The sequence below is a fragment of the Apodemus sylvaticus genome, chromosome 6 (genome assembly GCF_947179515.1).
Source record: "Apodemus sylvaticus chromosome 6, mApoSyl1.1, whole genome shotgun sequence".
NCBI classification, from domain to species: Eukaryota; Metazoa; Chordata; class Mammalia; order Rodentia; family Muridae; genus Apodemus; species Apodemus sylvaticus.
In genome coordinates this window covers 134,720,740-134,738,120 of record NC_067477.1, presented here as the reverse complement: position 1 = coordinate 134,738,120, position 17,381 = coordinate 134,720,740, and the positions used below count along the sequence as shown (strand labels likewise).

General features: G+C 47.4%; 1 protein-coding gene across 1 annotated transcript in view; it reads right to left on the bottom strand.

Moving 5' to 3' along the window:
• Positions 1-310: 310 nt before the first annotated feature.
• The window catches only part of Prkce (protein kinase C epsilon), a 497,167-nt gene continuing 480,096 nt past the window's right edge, over positions 311-17,381 (bottom strand). The window contains exon 15 of the mRNA XM_052186512.1: positions 311-2,769. Coding sequence (XP_052042472.1) covers positions 2,623-2,769 — 147 coding nt within the window. The 3' untranslated portion in view covers positions 311-2,622. The remainder of the gene's footprint in view (positions 2,770-17,381) is intronic.

Below are 17,381 nucleotides of genomic sequence, written 5' to 3'. Positions count from 1 at the left end.
CATGATGATGGGCCCCGAGTACAGGGCTTCACACCAGCCGGGCAGGAGTTCTGCCACCAAGCTACATTCCCTGTGACTAGATTCTTGCTGAAAGGACTCAGTATATATCCAAGGAACACACTTGTGTGTAGGTCTCCACTGGATTCAAAGCACTGGCCGAAAGCAGGGCTTCGGGCACCAAAAAGGAGCCAGGAATGTGTTGTTTGATGTGCCAGCAATAGTGCCAGCTGGCCATGAGGAAAAGGTCTAGCCCCCACTGTAACATGAATACTACCAAACCCCGGGGGTGGGGTGGGGTGGGGGGAAGGGGACACTTGATATTGGCCTTGGCTGTCCAATGTCCACAATGGTAAAGGAAGCAGAGGGGGGGAGGGAGAGGAGAGAGAGAGAGAGAGAGAGAGAGAGAGAGAGAGAGAGAGAGAGAGAGAGAGAGAGAGAGAGAGAGAGATTGAGATTATATCTGAGTACAATGGGCATATTATCATGTTTTTCTAAACATTGAGATGATACCACCATGAGGATGTTTCTGTGCTTGTAATCCACACCAAAAGATAGTCTTCCCCCAGTATGTCAAGTCGCTGAAGATAAATTAAATTAACCTAATGTTCTTCATCACTTCCCTGGTATGCCAAACATACAGATCGATACAGCATAGTATTTAATATTTGCAATCATCATAAGAATAGATCACAGTTACACCTGAGTTTTTCTTTAATAATAATAAAAAAAGCAAAGAGAGAACTGAAGGTTGCCATTAGAGACAAAGGCTGTGACCAGCCAGATGCCAATAGGGACACATTTAGAATGGGCTCAAAATAGTCACTGTCCAAGCTTGGAAACCACTATCGAGAACATTCTTTTCTGCCTGCCATCTCTATCAGGGCATGACATTGCACAGGAGAACCGAGTGTGACTTTAACAGAGCTCAATATGTGGTTACACTCTTAACCCAAGAGGAAATAAACAATATAAAGGATCCCAGCCCTCCCTAGAAAGAAACATACCTCTCTCTCAGTAACTTGAACCAATAGGTGATAAGAAGATTGCACCTGGACATTATTATAGTTATTCTTTCATAGACTAAAGTTTTATAATATGCCTGAACATGCAGCAGTTGATACCTCTATATTCAAGGAATTAATTCCACAGGCCTTGCAGCAAACACTATATACAAAAAAAAATCTCAGATGTACAAAAGGCAAAAAGCTTCATTAGCCAGTTCGCCACTCACAAGTATATATATTTGGGGAGTTGGGGAATCCACGTGCAACGGTTGGAATGGATTCCATTCCCTGCTAAATCAGTTTAATAAAATAGGTAATCCAATGACTTTCAGGGAACATATACACAAAGCCACAGGGAACCCTTGGGAATCAGAACTGTAACACTGTCAGCACAGCTGCAGGCGGTACCGTCAGTCCACGTGAGTCACCATCCCAGGTCATGGAAACTCTGGCCACATCCCAGCACCTGGTCAGTCCTCAGGTCAGTTGTTCCTCAGTCTCCTGACACCTTCTGCCTGACCCAGGCTGTTTCGTTCCTTGCATTCCCAAAGCAGATACTTCAACATTTATTCTACATATTGAATGTTTCAAACCACAGCACAGTGGTACAGCCATCTTGTAGAACGCAGAGAAAGTAAGAGTCTATGCTGGGAATGTGGGACAAAACTGGAGAAATTGGGAATTAAGTTTTTCTGGAACCGTGGGGTCTTGGCTGTTGCTCTGATGGTCTTTGTGCTCAGGGAGAATTCTCATGATGAGAAGCCAGAGTTTTGTTTGCTCTCTTTGCATAGACCTCATGTGTCACTAAAGCATCAATAATAAATGCTGGACGATTGGATTCTCACTGTGTATTAGCCCTTTAATATCTACCCGTGTTCACACTGGGATGTCTATCTTTTGGCCAATCAGAAAGTGAACTTGGTAACAGTTCTCTTTCTTCTTTCTTTCTTTCTTTCTTTCTTTCTTTCTTTCTTTCTTTCTTTCTTTCTTTCTTTCTGTTTTTTAAATGTTAAGAGTTCAAAATCAAAATAATTTCTTCCATGAGATACAAACGCACACAACTTTGGCATGCTCAAAAAAAGCTAAAACCAAAGCAAGCAGGAATGTGCAGTTCCAGAGCAAACTGTCACAGTTGGACAGCCTGAGCAGCCCCAGGCTCCTCCTATCAAGGGCTTGCCTTGGGACACCGCCCTCACGTGGAAGAAACTCTGGTCTCTTCAGTGGCTGGGCAGGGTTAGCAGGCTGGGGACCAGGAGGAATGAGAGAAGGGAGAAATCAGGATTCCATGTCCAGTGGCAGAGCCAGAGTCTTCGTGTTGGTTTTTTTTCTTTGTAATAAAGGAACTGAAGCTGCTTCAGGTTTGTGGATGGACGGATACTCCAAACCCTACACCGCGCACAGCTGCCCACAGGGCTGACAAATGCAAATCTGTGATCTCGGTGGTCACTGGGAGGGTAGGGAAGGACAAGGCCTGGGGTCAGGGGGTGCAATAAATAGAGTGGGCATGGGATTGGGGCTCTGGGGAGGAGGAATAGTCGAGACCTTCTGAGCCTCTGCGACATGGGATTATCTCAACCCCCTCCTTGCAGTGTGATCTGGCTCCAACGGAGGCATCTTCTCAGGGCATCAGGTCTTCACCACAGTAGGAGAAGCCTTTGAATTCTTCCTGGTTGATCTGTTTCACTATTGCTTCATCCACAAGAGTAAGGACCGGCTCTTCCCGGGTAAAGTCTTGGTCAAAGTTATTGACATCTCTTTTGGTTTTCTGTGGAGAGAAAAGAGATGGTGCTAAGTTGAGGCCTAACTTCCTTCTTGAGCCCCACCCCCTCCCGCTTGGACACTGGGCATCGAGGTGGCCAGCCTCTCAAGCCTCTAGCTACTAGAAACGGTTACAGGGCTATTCCAATGAGGTAACAATGGATGGCCCCAGGACCCAGATGTGAAGAGGAGGAGAGCAAGAATGAGTCAAGGTGGGAAGGAAGAGGGTGCGTGAGTATGATGGAAAAGCAGGGAAGTGGGGTTCCCACAGGCTGAGTGTGCACATGTGTGTGTGCGTGTGTGTATGTGTGTGTGTGCACACACACGTGCCTGTATGTGCACATATGTGTATGTGCATGCACATGTGTATTGTATTTGTGAGTGTGTATGCATGTCTATGAGCATATGTGTGTGTATGTGAGCATGTGTGTGTATGTATATGTGTCCGTGAGCCTGTGTGTGCGAGTATGTGTACGTGCATTCACATGTGTGCGTGCATGTGTGTGCACATATGTATGTGTGTGTAATGGGATACATAGCTTCCATCTCATATCCCCTTAGTAGCATCTGCCATAGCTGTCAATCTCCTTGAAGAGAGTTCTTGTTGTGTCCAGGAGACAAACTGAAACCCATCCACTCAAAGTCCCCAGTGCTTTTTCTTCCCATAGAGAACAGATGTGACAGTCCTGCCATATCTGCTTCACATGCTCTCTCTGTGTATGGATGGGCTACAGACAGGACCCAGGGATGCCTTCCTCCATCTGCCCTTACCAGCATCTCTCTTTATGGCCCCGGGGCTTGCCCACTATGCCAATGTTGACTCAACACATGAACTTGCTGTGATATTTTCATACGTTTGTCTAGACCAGTGCTCCTTGACCTGTGGTTTGTAATCCCTTTGTGGGGTTAGGACGAATAATCCTCCTCACAGGGGTTAATTAAGACCATCAGAAAGCAGATATTCACATCATGATTCATAACAGTAGCAAAATTATAGTTATGAAGTAGTAACAAAGAGAATGTTATGGTTGGGAGTCATCACAACATGAGGAACTATAGTCAAGGGTCACGGTTAGGAAGGCTGAGAACCACTGGTCTAGACCAGAAGCTCCACCTCTTGGAGTTCTGCTACCTATGACTTATCCTCCAGCTCAGAAGGACATCTTAGCTAGATGGTCAAGTTCCCCAGGCTCTTGGTTTTGAGGGCTTGAGTAGAGGGCAGCAACCACCCAAGCCACATATCCTGGTTTTTGGAGAGGATCAAGACAATACCCTACCTTTAAGGGCTTACAGATGAATAAGAAAGACAGTATGCTTGTCTGGGACAAGCTGGTTTACAAAGAAATTCCATAGAGAAATCGGGGTTTGGCTATGACCTTAAGGATGGTTTATAGTTGTGGTTGGGTAGATGGGAGGGGAGATAAAGCACAAGTTAAGAACACAGAGCTTGTATGCCCAAAACCATGGGTCAGGCGCTAAGGCTGATCTGACCCCAGAGGCCTTCAGTGCTAGGCCCATAGGACTGAACACAGTGTGGGGTACAGTGGAGACTTAGAGGCTTTCCGGTAGTACCTCTTTGGACACTGGGTGTGATGGTTTAAATAAGCTTGGCCCAGGGAGTGGCACTATTAGAAGTTGTGGCCTTGTTGGAGTAGGTGTGTTATTGTGGGTGTGGGCTTTAAGATCCTCATCCTATCTCCCTGGAAGCCAGTCTTCTCCTGTTTGCTTTCAGAACAAGACATAGAACTCTCAGCTCCATGTCTGCCTGGACGCTGACATGCACCCTGCTTTGATAATGGACCAAACCTCTGAATCTGAAGCTAGCCCCAATTAAATGTTGTCCTTATAAGCGTTGCCTTGGTCTTGGTGTCTGTTCACAGCAGTAAAACCCTAAATAAAACATTGGGTAACTGGCACTGCCTCTGGTTATTGGCCTAGATGATGGGGTACATCTTATTAGAAAGGCCAGAATAGGAAGAATAATCATGAAATTGGCTATTCTCAGTAGAAGCTTGTAACCTTAAAGGCGATATTAAGCAGTCACTGAAAGAAAGTACCTTTGAGACAAAGGCTGCATCTGCTTTTGCTATACTTGTGAACTAACTTTCCTTCTTGCCCTCCTGAATAATGTATTCACCCCTTTCTCAAGAGGAAAATCCTATGGTAAGTTTGAGAGGTACTAGTCCAGAGCTTCTCAAAGCATCTTCACATCCACTCACTCATTTGATCCTTGGAATAGACAAGTATTTTGATTCCAGTTTTACAAGAAAGGAAACTATGACTCAGAGAGATTTGGTGCCTTGGCTGGGGTTACCCAACTGGGAAAGAGCCAAACTTATATCCAGGTCTCAGCATGGTGCCTCCTGCCCCTGTAGGAATTCTAGAGATGTGGATCTCATAGAAATGGGACAGCACACATGGCAAGGGTCAAGGCCAACCAGGAGGCATTTTTTAGAAGAAGCCGATAGGCTTTTGAGTTAATGCCAGAAGGGCCTGGCATAGGCAAATGGGAAGAGAGTTTGGCGTAACAGTTGAGAGGGGCTAGAGTGGGGAGGCTGGCAGGGGAGCCAGCCCAATGACCCAGATTAGACACAATGATGGGCAGGAAGGAACAGGGATAAGCTACCTTCCCTGTCTGTAGCAGCCAGTCCTGATGTCTCTCTCAGCTTGAGCAGCAGAGTTCAACTCGCTAGCACTGTGAAGGAGGTCAGAGGAAACAGCGTTTGTGGCTGGGGATATCTGTGTTCCCTTCAGACAGGGAACTTAGACACAGTGTGGTCTTCTCCAACAGGAAGGCTGGCCTAGGGTGGGCTACCTGTTGTCCTCCAGGGGTTTCAGGACCAGCGGAAAGGGAGGGCCTATGCAAAGAGCTGCTTCAGGGATGAACAACAAAACTGGTCCTCAGGGGAATGAGAGCTGCCTGTGCGACGGTGGTGGCTGGGGAAGGCCGTGGTAACTCTTCAGAGGATCTCTCTGGAAGGAGGGAAGGGTCGCGGGGCTGAAGGCTATGGAGGGCTGTGTTGGATGAAGGCTGGCCAGGAGAAATCTGGGAGGCAGAGGGGTAGTGATGACAACTTGTGAAGTGCCAGGTATCGTCCAAAGGGCAGCCATGTGGCGCACACTCTGGTGGCGGGAGTGAAAGGTTTGCAGAGGAGGAGCCTGGATCTACAGAATGGGACAGGAGGAAAGGTCTATTTGGAACACAGCTAAGGAGAAGCTGGAATTCTCGGTCAGGAACACCTTCTTCCGGGTACGCCCTTTCAGCTCAGCGAGCCGCCGAGGAGGACAGGGTGCATCCGGAGAGCCTCAGAGAACCCGTGAGCTTGCTGGCACTGACTGCCCTTGTTTACGTCTTTGCTCGGATTTCGTCAGTCATCAGCGACAGATTCATGCTCATTAGTTACAGAAATGGGCTTGCTGTCCTGAGGTCACCTGGGCACAGCAGTGGAGTTGGAGTCCACTGTGTCCACACTCAAGAACTGATCTCTGCTAATATATCTAGAGATGATTCTATCATGAGCTCGGTGGGAGAGCCATTTAGCTCAGTTCTCAGTTTCTCACAGGAATCCCAGAATCATCTGAGTGCAGCCAGCAGGCCATACCATTTCTCCCTCCTATAGGTCAACTAGAAACACTGCTGGGCATCAAGGCCATGCCGTGCATGTGATGGGCACCCGCCATTTCACCACTGAGTCAAATCCCCAGGCCAGAGGATGCCGTTCTTGCTGACCTCTGCAGATTGATGAGAACTCCTTGTGCAAGTTGGCCCAGGTTTCCTCGGAGACGTGCTAGGTGCATGTTAGGTAGCCATTTTTAATTTAAATAGTTAATGATCCCATGGGATACAATTCCTGATCATTGGAGACTGGAGACTTGGGAAGCTTTTCAAGTCACCTTGTATCCCTATCACTGGCATACAGGTAGCATAGCTTTCCCCAAACTGGAAAGGCTGAGGTCTGCTCCTTCACTAATTCTGTTCTTTGAAATACTGCTGCTTTCTTCAGAGCACTCCCAAGACTCAACTCCACAGTTCAAAGTCTGACTTTCAGAGATACTGCCTACTCTGGTCCTTGGTCAGTCCATACACCTTCCTGATGCCCATACTCTGCAGCCCAAGAAGTAGCATTGGTCTCACAGAGCATCGTCTGACTCTGCACACCTTCTCTCCTCCACAAAGCCTTGCCCACAACCGCTGGGCCACATGCAGGCAAAGCTTCGTGGAGGAAGACAAAGACCATTCATTGCCCTGAGCTTGTCCTCGTCTGGTTAGAGGACACTGATCTCTGGGCATTGGTCTTTCTATGAAATTGTAGTGGTGACAATGTCTTGTAGGATACCAGTGTATCCTACCAGACTGACACCTGACCGCTGTGGCTGCCGTGTGTCACAGGCCTATGCCACACACTTCTCATGTGTCCACGCCGTACAGTACTGATGTGCATCTTGAAGCTAGGGAACAGTCCTTCATTTCTCTCTTTGCCTCCAAATCTTAAACCACAGCTAAACCTCAGGCCTGCCTGAATGTTCCAGCATTTTCTTTCCTTATCTGGAGCCTCCTGTGGTGCCCCACAACTCTGAGAACCAAGTCCCAAGTTCCTGTGCGTGGTCACTTCGAAGGCCTTCAGGATCCTGTTCCTGTGCACCCTGGCATCACATGTAGGCACCGCTGAATGATGCCCACGCTCACAGGGCTTCTTCACTTCCTGCTGGAGCACACCCTCTTCTTGCCTGTACGCCTCCATTGGTTGATCTTTTTCATCCCAGTGTGCACACCCTTCCTTCAGGAAGCCTGGCTCATCCCCCTGTGAGCTGCCTGAGAGGAGCCTTGGAAGGATGGCTCACCATCTCTCCACTCCTACACACTGTGGTCCTCCCTATGCGCCCTGCACAAGCAGGGAAGGGCTTGGAGTCCTCATTCCATCATCAGTCTAGTACTAAGCCTGCTCTTTATTGACATCCATCGGCATCTGCTGGAAGATGTGAATGAGCCTCTCCTGCTGCCTGTATCTAAAGCCAGCAAAGCATCCCAGACTGAGGGCCACTGGCTGCCATTCTGCCAGCGGGGTGTGTCCTTTGGGGAAGTGGAGGGGGGAATGGGGTGGAGGTTAAGGTGTGACTCATGAGGAGTTGGACAGCATAGGCAAGGCCTGAGCCCCAAGGGCATATGAGTGGGAGTTAGGCCTAATGGATGGTCTCTCCTGACCTAGCGCTAGGGGCACAGAGTTGGTTCTTCATTGCTAGTACAAGATAGAAACAGTAACCAGTTGGGGTTTGGGGAAATTCTATCAAGGCAACTGTGTTTAGGGCCGTGGTGGGTATGTATGTTAGAGGTCGGCCGATGGTAGAGGGAAACTTCCTCTGGTGTTTCTTCAGTAACGGAAGCCTAGACTCAGAAGATCCAAGTCTGACTTCATGGAAGACGCACATTTCTGGCATCTCCGGAGGGGGATGAAGGAAGAATCTGAGGTGAGCAGTGCCACAGGCTCCCACATGTGAAACACTGTACCCAAGGAACGGAGCTCCCGGGGACTGCCTTAGCCTCTGGCCGGGAGGCTCACGGGGTAGCATGGTAGACCCCAGGTCCAAGCTGGGCTCCAGCTACCTTCTGCCTGACAAGGAGGATTCTCTCTTAGCCATCTCATACAGCCATCCCTTAATGCCAGCTCTGGGAGAGGCCTCTGTGACATCTGCCTCTGTCCTAATATGATGTCCAGGTTACCTGATGACAGTGCTCGTCCAGACTGAGTCATGGGGCTGGCCCTCAAGTGTCTGTCTCACTGGTGAATCTCATGTTCTTCCTCTGCCTGGTCTAAGGGACAATGACAACACAGTCCAGTAGTACAGAGCCAGGAAACCATGTCTTGTGGTCATGGCTGGCTGGAGATGGGGCACACAATGCCTGTACCTGGCCTTCCAAGTCCCTCACGTATCCCTCAACTCCAGCCTTTCCACTTCCCTCTCTTCCAAGTCTTACCGGGACTGCCTCTTGCATTTGGCTCTCCTAATGTGTCTTATGGGTCTCAGTCCTTAACATATCACAGTCGGGCGGGTGATAGTCCTTGAGGTCCCCACCACAAACACGAAGTTACAGGGACATGTCATGCTTATGAGTTTGAAATAATTCTATTTCATTTATCTAACCCCTCGACCTTGACATATCACTATTCCAAGCTCTACTTTTTTCTTTCATATAATATTCTAAAATAAAAAAAAACCAAGAATTTCAATCAAGAAAGTGCTTTCTCAATATCTACCAACTGGATCTTTTGACACTTATAAACACATTCCCATTAATAGAGTTTATGTAAATATGCTTACACAATGCTAGTATGTAAGGTTTTTGTTTCATTTATCTTTGCTTTATTGTTCTTTCTTTGTTTTTTGAGACAGCGTTTCTCTGTGCAGCATTGGCTGTTCTAGAACTCACTCTGTAGACCAGGCTGGCCTCGAACTCAGGATCTGCCTGCCTCTGCCTCCCAAGTGCTGGGATTGAAGGCCTGAGCCACCGCCACCACCTGCTTCTCTCCCTTTATAATTTTTATTTCCTTTATAGAGAAAAACAGGGTAGAAGTTCTAGGGAACTACGCCAGTACTGACTTGCTGGCAGGGTTTGTCTTAGCTCCCAATCTGCCAAGAGCCCTTGGTGGTGTCAGACACACTTCTCATTCATCTCTCTCTTACAGGGTGGGGCAAACGACTCCATCCCTGCCCTTTGTCTAAGAAACACCAAGTGCTGTAGCATTAGCCTGTCCTCCGTGGGAACCCTTACGTTAGACCTGTGCTGTCCACAGTGATGTGGTGTTCACCCTTGACGGCCAATTCAGTGGCAATCAATACAGAAAGCATGTGTAATACTGGGATTCGTTTCTTAAACTCTTGTCTATGAGGAAAGTCTCCAGGGGCCTCCGGGCCAGAAGGCACTCTGGGTAGCATGGTAAACCCTAGCACCAAGCTGGGCTCTGATTACTTTCTGTCTGACAAGGCTCCTATTGGAGGCAGTTCAGTGGACTCTGTGAGAAGCACATTCACTCTTAGAGCATTTCTCTATGAGCCTAAGGTTAACTGACTCCTAGTGGTTTACCAATCTCTATCTATACATCCACACATGAATGTCATTAAAAATGTGAGATTTGGGCTGGAGAGATGGCCCAGTGGTTAAGAGTGCCGGCTGTTTTTTCAGTGGACCCAGGTTCAATTCCCAGCACCCACATAGCAGTTTCCAACTGTCTGTAACTTCAGCTTCAGGGGATCTGACACCCTGGCACACACATACATGCTTCAAAAAACCCACCAATGCACATAAAATAAAAATAAATAAATCATTAAAAAATTTTAAACTCTCACTTTAAGAATTCTAGCTCAGAGATGCAAAGGTAGTTCACTGGATAAAGAAAAGCTCGTATTCACAAGCATGAAGGCTTAGAGTTGGCTCCCCACGACCCATGAGGTAGCAAGAAGCAATTCTTGCAAATTGTTCTCTGACCTCCACTCATGTGTGCATGCCCCAATGCACGAAAATAATGAATGCAAAAATATTAAAAATAACAACCATCCAAAAATAACCCTGTGTTTTCCTAAATACTATTCCTGACTGCTAGGAGCCTGTGTGCCTGCCTCTGCTTGGCTCTGCCGACTCATTATGTTCAGGTTACCATGAGCTGGGGCAGACACAGCAGAACCTTTGACCGCAGAGCCTAGAGCAGCAGCTCAATCCCAGATGTACACATGAATCACCTGAGAGGGCTTTAACCAAGGTGGCCAGCGCCTGTCTGTGGAGGGGCTTCTGCTTAATTGATCTGAGGTCTGGTCTGGGCCAGAGCTACTATGGATGTCTAAGTGAGACTCAGGAAATGTAATTAATTTCTCTTGGTTTTCAGCTCCCTCTAAAGAGTTCTTGCCCTAATCTTTGTATTTTAAGTATGTTTTTCTTTGAAGAAAATTCACTGCAGGCACAATCATAGCCTTGCTTCATTTAGCTCTTACCTTTGGGATGTGTATGTATGTGTGTGTGTGTGTGTGTGTGTGCGTGCGCGTGTGCATGTGCGTGTGTGCGTGTGTGTGTGTGTGTGTGTGTGTGTGTGTGTGTGTGTGTGTGTGGTGTGTGTGTGTGTGTGTGTGTGTGTGTGTAGGCAGGTGTTGGAGACAGAACCAAAAGTTTCATACATTCTTAGCAAGTGTGCTACCATGGAGCTATAGCCCCAGCCTGGTCCCTGTTTAATAGAAGCTCTTGGTCTATCAAAAACAAACACAGCTGTACAGGGACCTAAGCCTTGCCCCAGACCTCAGGAACTCTGCAGAGGTGGGGCCCAGACTCTGTGTTTTTAAAACTCTGGGTGATTTAGATGCACAGCCTCATTGAGGCTAGCAATGCAAGGGGTGGACCACTTTCTTTTTCTTATCTGTTTCCAATGGCCTTTTTGATGTAAGAAAGCTTGTTCAGGAACCTACAGTTCTGGATTTAGTTCCTTGAAGTTCATGCTAACTGTGGACGGTTCTTTTTGGTTTCCTTCCTTCTATCCATGCCTGATACACCTTTTTAAAAAAGAAGACATCTAAGAGCTTATCACAGAATTCCATCTGCTTCTTTCCAAGCTACTTTTTGAGATGTAGGATACTCAGTGGCTCAGCCTCAGGCCCTCTGCCGGAACACCTACATCAGTTGTTCTCAACCCATCGGCTATCCTGAATATAAGATATTTACATTATGATTCACAACAGTAGCAAAATTATAGTTATGAAGCAGCAATGAAATAATTTTGTGGTTGGAAGTCACCACAGCATGAGGAACTGTATTAAAGGGTCACAGTGTTAGGAAGGCTGCGAACCACTGTTCTAGATTCTATTGTTTTGGTTGTGAGCTGCTGTGTGGGTACTGGGTCTTGAACCTCTTGAAAAGCCGCCAGTGCTCTTTCCTGGTGCGCTATCTCTCTAGTCCCCCAGATTTTATTCTGGATTCTCCAATTACCAGTCTTTCTGGCTTTCTACACATTTGCTCCTTCATAAAATGGGGACGTTGGTATTGTTCCCCACACATATGTTATAAGGATCAAGTGACTGAATACACTGAAGTGTGAACCCTAAATGCCATTGAACAAAGTAAATTATTATTAGCATGGCCCTTTCCAAGCATAGATTGAATGCAGGGACAGGGTTCTGTCCCGACGCCTAGCAAATGACCAAATGTGGACCATTCGAAAGAGCCTTCCTTAACAGCTTACACTTACATGCATATGCAAATTCTTATTGTATGCATAAGTAAGCATACAATAAGAATTGATGAAAGAGGCCAGGAATCTGAAGGAGAGCAGAGAGAGGTGTGTACGGGAGGGTTTGGAGGAAGAAAGGGGGAGGGAGAAATGTTGTGATTAAGTTACAATTTCAATAATAAACAAATAGAGTTTTTTGCACCTCACTTCCTGCCCTTTATGTTCCCTGCTATACCATTCCTGGATGCGGTACGTACGGCGTGCGTCCTGGTGGGCCATCTTTATCCTATCTGGAACAAGGCAACATGAAAATAAACGGCAGAAGCCAGCTTTTGCTTTGAGCACTGCTTGCTGTGCCACTGTGGTTCCTGCTTCCTATGAAGAACACACGTGGACAGAGGGTGAGGAGCGAACCCAGGGAGTAGTAGAGGCAGACAGACTGGGGGCATGGCCTCCCCTGCTGAGGATGCCACCCATCGAGAGTATAGACTCCGGTCCTGAGGGCTTCTGAATTTCCCAGAAGTGCCCACACTTGCATTTTCTTGTTTAACTTGATATTCAGAATTTGCCTATTCATTTGCTGGCTGCTACCCGTTCTCCTAACTGAATAGGGGACTAACTCTTCACAGTCCCGGAGCTGTGACCCCCATTTTGTGAAGCTGTTTGCACCTCGAATGGGAGAAGAAAACCAACCTTTAAAACGTGAGACATGAGCTTTATAGCAACTGCAGTCAGAGCCCCCAGTCCTGGCTACTCCTGGGGGAGCTGGCTGGACCACAGGGACAGGAACTGCAGGAGCCACAGAGGGGGACTCCACACGCCCCATCACAGTCTGGCAGCTTTCCTCTCTAATGTACTCTCTGGGGCCCCGAGTAACACACTGTCTCTGTCTGTCTCTCTCTCTCCCTTCCTTTTTGAGATAGGGTCTTCTATAACATGGCTGGCCTAGAACTCAGAATTATCTCTGTTTCTTCAGTGCTTGGATTAAAGGCATTACCCACCATTCCTGGGAATATTCATATGCATATATTCACATGCAAAAAGTATATAATATATAAATTTATAGATATTTGAATTTGTTTATAATGCATGTGTATATATATTTTTTTATTATGTGCATGTGTGTACACATGTATGTACATGCATGTATGTCTAATGACAACTTTCTGGAGTTGGTTCTTGCCTTCTACCTTGTTGAGACCAAGTCTCTTGTTTCTGCTGCTCTGTAGTCCGGGCTGTCGGCCCATGGGCTTCCGGCTGCTCCTTCTGTCTCCACCTCTCACCTCACGTTAGGAGAGCTGGGATCGTAGGTGTGTGCACCAGGTATGTGTATCTGCGTCCAGCTCTTCACGTGGGCTCTGGGCTCAAACTCAGGTCATCATGCTTGGGTACTCAAACTTTTACATGATGGGACATCTCTGGCGCTATTTATTTATTTATACTAGGCCTTTGGTAGTCAAGGCTCACCTTGAACTTCTCCTGATCCTCCTGCCTCCACCTTCCAAGCTTTGGGATTACCGGTATATGTCATGACAACTTTTTAAAAATGAACCAAATGGCCTCAGACCACTGGCCATGCTTAACAACTAACCACAGGTGAATCCTGTCAGGCCATCTACTGGAGCTGGAGGGAATTCATGTGTCCTCTTCCCCTCCTCCCAGTAATCGCTTGCTAAACTTTTAAGTTTTATATATATATATATGTATGTATATATATATGTATATGAAACATTTAAAGTCTTATTAAAAATAAATTCCAGGTAGGCAGTGGTGGCACACGCCTTTAATCCCAGCACTTGGGAGGCAGAGGCAGGCAAATTTCTGAGTTTGAGGCCAGCCTGGTCTACAGAGTGAGTTCCAGGACAGCCGGGGCTATACAGAGAAACCCTGTCTTGAAAAACCCAAAAAAAATTAAAAAAAATTCCATTTGCAGAGTTGCTTTAGGAAAAAGGCAGATCATCTGAGAATTCCAGCACTCTCCATTCGATCCTCATGCTCAGTAACTATTTGTTAAAGCAGGTGCGTTCAGCCAGCCGGTTATGATTTCTGCATTAGCTGGACCTCACGGTTAAGCACAGCTCTCCATCATAGGACAGGACGGGTGCTTATGCTTACAAAACCCCAAACATCTGTTAGCATAATCTTTAAAACAAAAAACAAAACAATCCTCCCAAAGCTGTAGTATTTGGAAGAAAGGGGATGGGGTGGGTCCCCCCTACTCACAACTGCCCCGGGGGCTTCTGCGCTCACAGAAGCGGGAATCCTTTTTGTTGTCTTCATGTTAGTTGCTGAGGAAATTTCTACAGCTATTTTCAAAATACTTCCACCACTGACTACATTCTATGGCTTGAACATTTTAAGTAAATGTGTAGGGTGTAAAGTTAGGCTCCTGGGTCTGGGTGCCCAGATTGTGAGGTCAGTCCTCTCTGTGGACTTGACCCAGTGCCTCTGAGCACATCGGTGCTTCTGAGCACATCGGTGAAGGTGTTTCCCTAGAGAATTTTAACTGATGAGCCAAAGACCCAGCCTAGATGTGGGTGGCGCCCTCTCTCATGCTGGTCCCTGGACCGGATAGAAGGGGGCGGGGTGGGGGTGGGAAACAGGTGAGTATATATGCCATCCCTCTGTCGCTGCCACACTGCCTTCCCAGCCAGCCACGGTGTCTGCCCCTCTCCACCTGTGAGCTCAGCAAGCCTTTTCTTTCTTCAGGTGTTTTGTCACAACAGTGAGAAAGGCCATCCTAGACACTCGATGACTAAGACACCCCCTAAGCAACGGTTGATGAATTTTTCTAAAAGGTCAGATAGTAAACACGTTAAGCTCTGAGAGCCATGCGGTCTCTGCCACGGCAATACCACTCCACTCTTGTAGCACAGAGGCACCATGGACACTATGTAATGTGGATGACCCTGGATAGCATACCCATAAAACTTTAATAGATTCTGACATCAGAGCCTCCCAGTCTTCACACCTGAATACATTGCTGATTCAAGGAGGAGGGAATTCAGAGTCTCCTGAATGTGATGCAACACAACATAGCTATGTTTTGTGTACTGACAAATTTAGGCTTTCCTGGTGAAAATGCACCATGGTAGGTTCTCCAGGAGATGATATACTGGTTCAGAGTTGGGGTGCAGTTCAGTGGTAGAATACTTGTCTAGCATGTGATGAGAGTCTGGGTTTATCCTCAGTACTTCAGTGACAATCACTGCCTGAAGAAGTCCCTTATAAAAGTTGACTTTCTTGGTACCTCAGCTCTCTGTGAATAACACACGTGCGGAGATAAGCCCCGAGAAGGGACAAGGCCTGAGAAAGTTTCCAGGACTGGAAATGCCCCATTGTTTAAGACCTTCGGAACACAGGAGTGAGTCCCCAGCAAGAGGAACACCTCAGGCTTGGATGGCTGTGCTGTGTATGCTTTCCAGAGGGACCCTCGTAAATAACCATGCATCAGAGGCTCTTTCCGAAGTGGACCTTTAAGGACAACAGAGTCAACGGTCTGAGACCATTCGCTCCAGGCACACTTTCCCCCTGTGTTTGGGAAAGAGGCTTTGTGGGTGTTGCCCATGGCCGACCGCCCTGCCCATACGGCTCCATATTTGAGAACTCTTTAGTTTGGGCCATTTGATTATAAAACCTGGCAACAGAGACTAAAGCTGAAATCTCAGCTAAGAGTCACCTTGGTGCTGACTGAATCCACGTTGTCCTACAGAGCTCATGGATATAACCAGGTCCAGGGTTCACAAATGGCCTGCAGTTGTCTCTAACCGGACTCTGAGTACAGTAAAGCTGGCAGTTCCCAGAGCAAGGAGGCCTGCTGTAGCTCTGTCAGCCGCCATGCCTAGCCCAGGCCTGCCACTCAGACTTCCTTTTGCTTGAGTGAACTCTGCCATATCATCTGTCAGATGAGCAGGGAACACAACGCCTCTTTCTCCTGGTTGGGAGGATCTTTAACAGCAGACCTGAGGGCAGGAGAAGGTTCACCCCCTTTCACAGTGTGGCATACCGGCTCTGACAGCTGCTGTAAAGGACAGGGGCCTTTGCTGTGTGGGAAAGGAATGTTCTTGTTTGTGGATCCATCCCCAAAGCCACTGGTCCTGTTGTACACCTCCACCTTCCTTCCTCCATGTCTGGAAAGAACTCCTCTTTCTTGGCACTTGAAACTGATAGCTTAGCTACCTAGTGGCTGTCTTTCATAGCCTGGGACTCCATGTGGGGGCCTGCCTACTGCTCATCTCTGCCACGGTGCCCGGGACACCCTCAGTTTCTTCTTGGAAAAAGTTACAAAGCTCAGAGCTATAGGCCTGATTAGATATGGACCCTGGGCATGGTGCTTTGGATATCCGACGCGATGTCTGCACCCACTCTGTGTTGGTAAATCCTGCCCTATCCTCCCGTGAAGATGGAACCAGGCTTGTAGGCATTAAACGACTTGCTCACGGTGCCCTCAGCCAATCAGCAAGCAGTGAGTCAGGACTGTGCTCATCTTGTCTCACCTGAGGCTAACCCTGGCATGTGCCATCCTGCCTCCTGCTGTGTCCTGGCAGGAGGCTCCGATGCGGTGATTGCTGTGCTGGCTGGCAGACCTCTGTCCAGGCAAAGCTACTCGCTCTACGATTTCTGCCAGTTGTGTGCGACTGCATTATAAAGAAAATGCATTCGCCTCTCAATGCTCAATTCGACAACCGCCATGAGTATTAAGATCTAGGTGTTGGGACTAGAAAGAAAACCCAGTGATTAAGAGAAGTTAATGCTCTTGCAGAGGACCTGCGTTTGGTTCGCGACACCCACGTGGCAGTTCTCAACCATCTGAAACCCCAGTTCCATGGGGTCGGATACCTCTTCTGGCCTCTGTGAGCTCTTGCATGCATGTGGTATCCGTACATACAGCTAAGCATGTCTGTGTGCTTGCACATGTGTGTGTGTGTGTATATATATATACATACACAAACTAAAATAAACATGTAAAAAAGATTTCAGGATCTTTTTTTATATGTATACTTTATGGGTGCAGCATGCATTTCGGAATTCATAGCCCTTAGGAATTTGGGGGTCTCTTTATATATGCCCTAGTACATATCATTTCACGCTACCACTCAGAGATTCAGCAACTGTTCTTTGCTTGTACTATCCGTGATGTGCTCTGTATCATACTCAGATGTTCTGTCTTACTCTTTTCTACCCCACTGTGACCTCTGCCTTTTCAGATTCTTTTTCCACTGAACTGATTTGACAGCTGACTTCTGGGTGGATCTTGAAGTGCAAGGAGAAGGTCCTGGGGGCCCAAGGGGCTGAGCACGATATGGAAAGGAAAGGGATGGAAATCTCTAGGAGGGGGTGTCACCCCTCCTGCTGTGGCATCTTGGGCCAAGGCCACTGAGCAGGGTTCTACGGTGAACAAGTTGACCCTGGC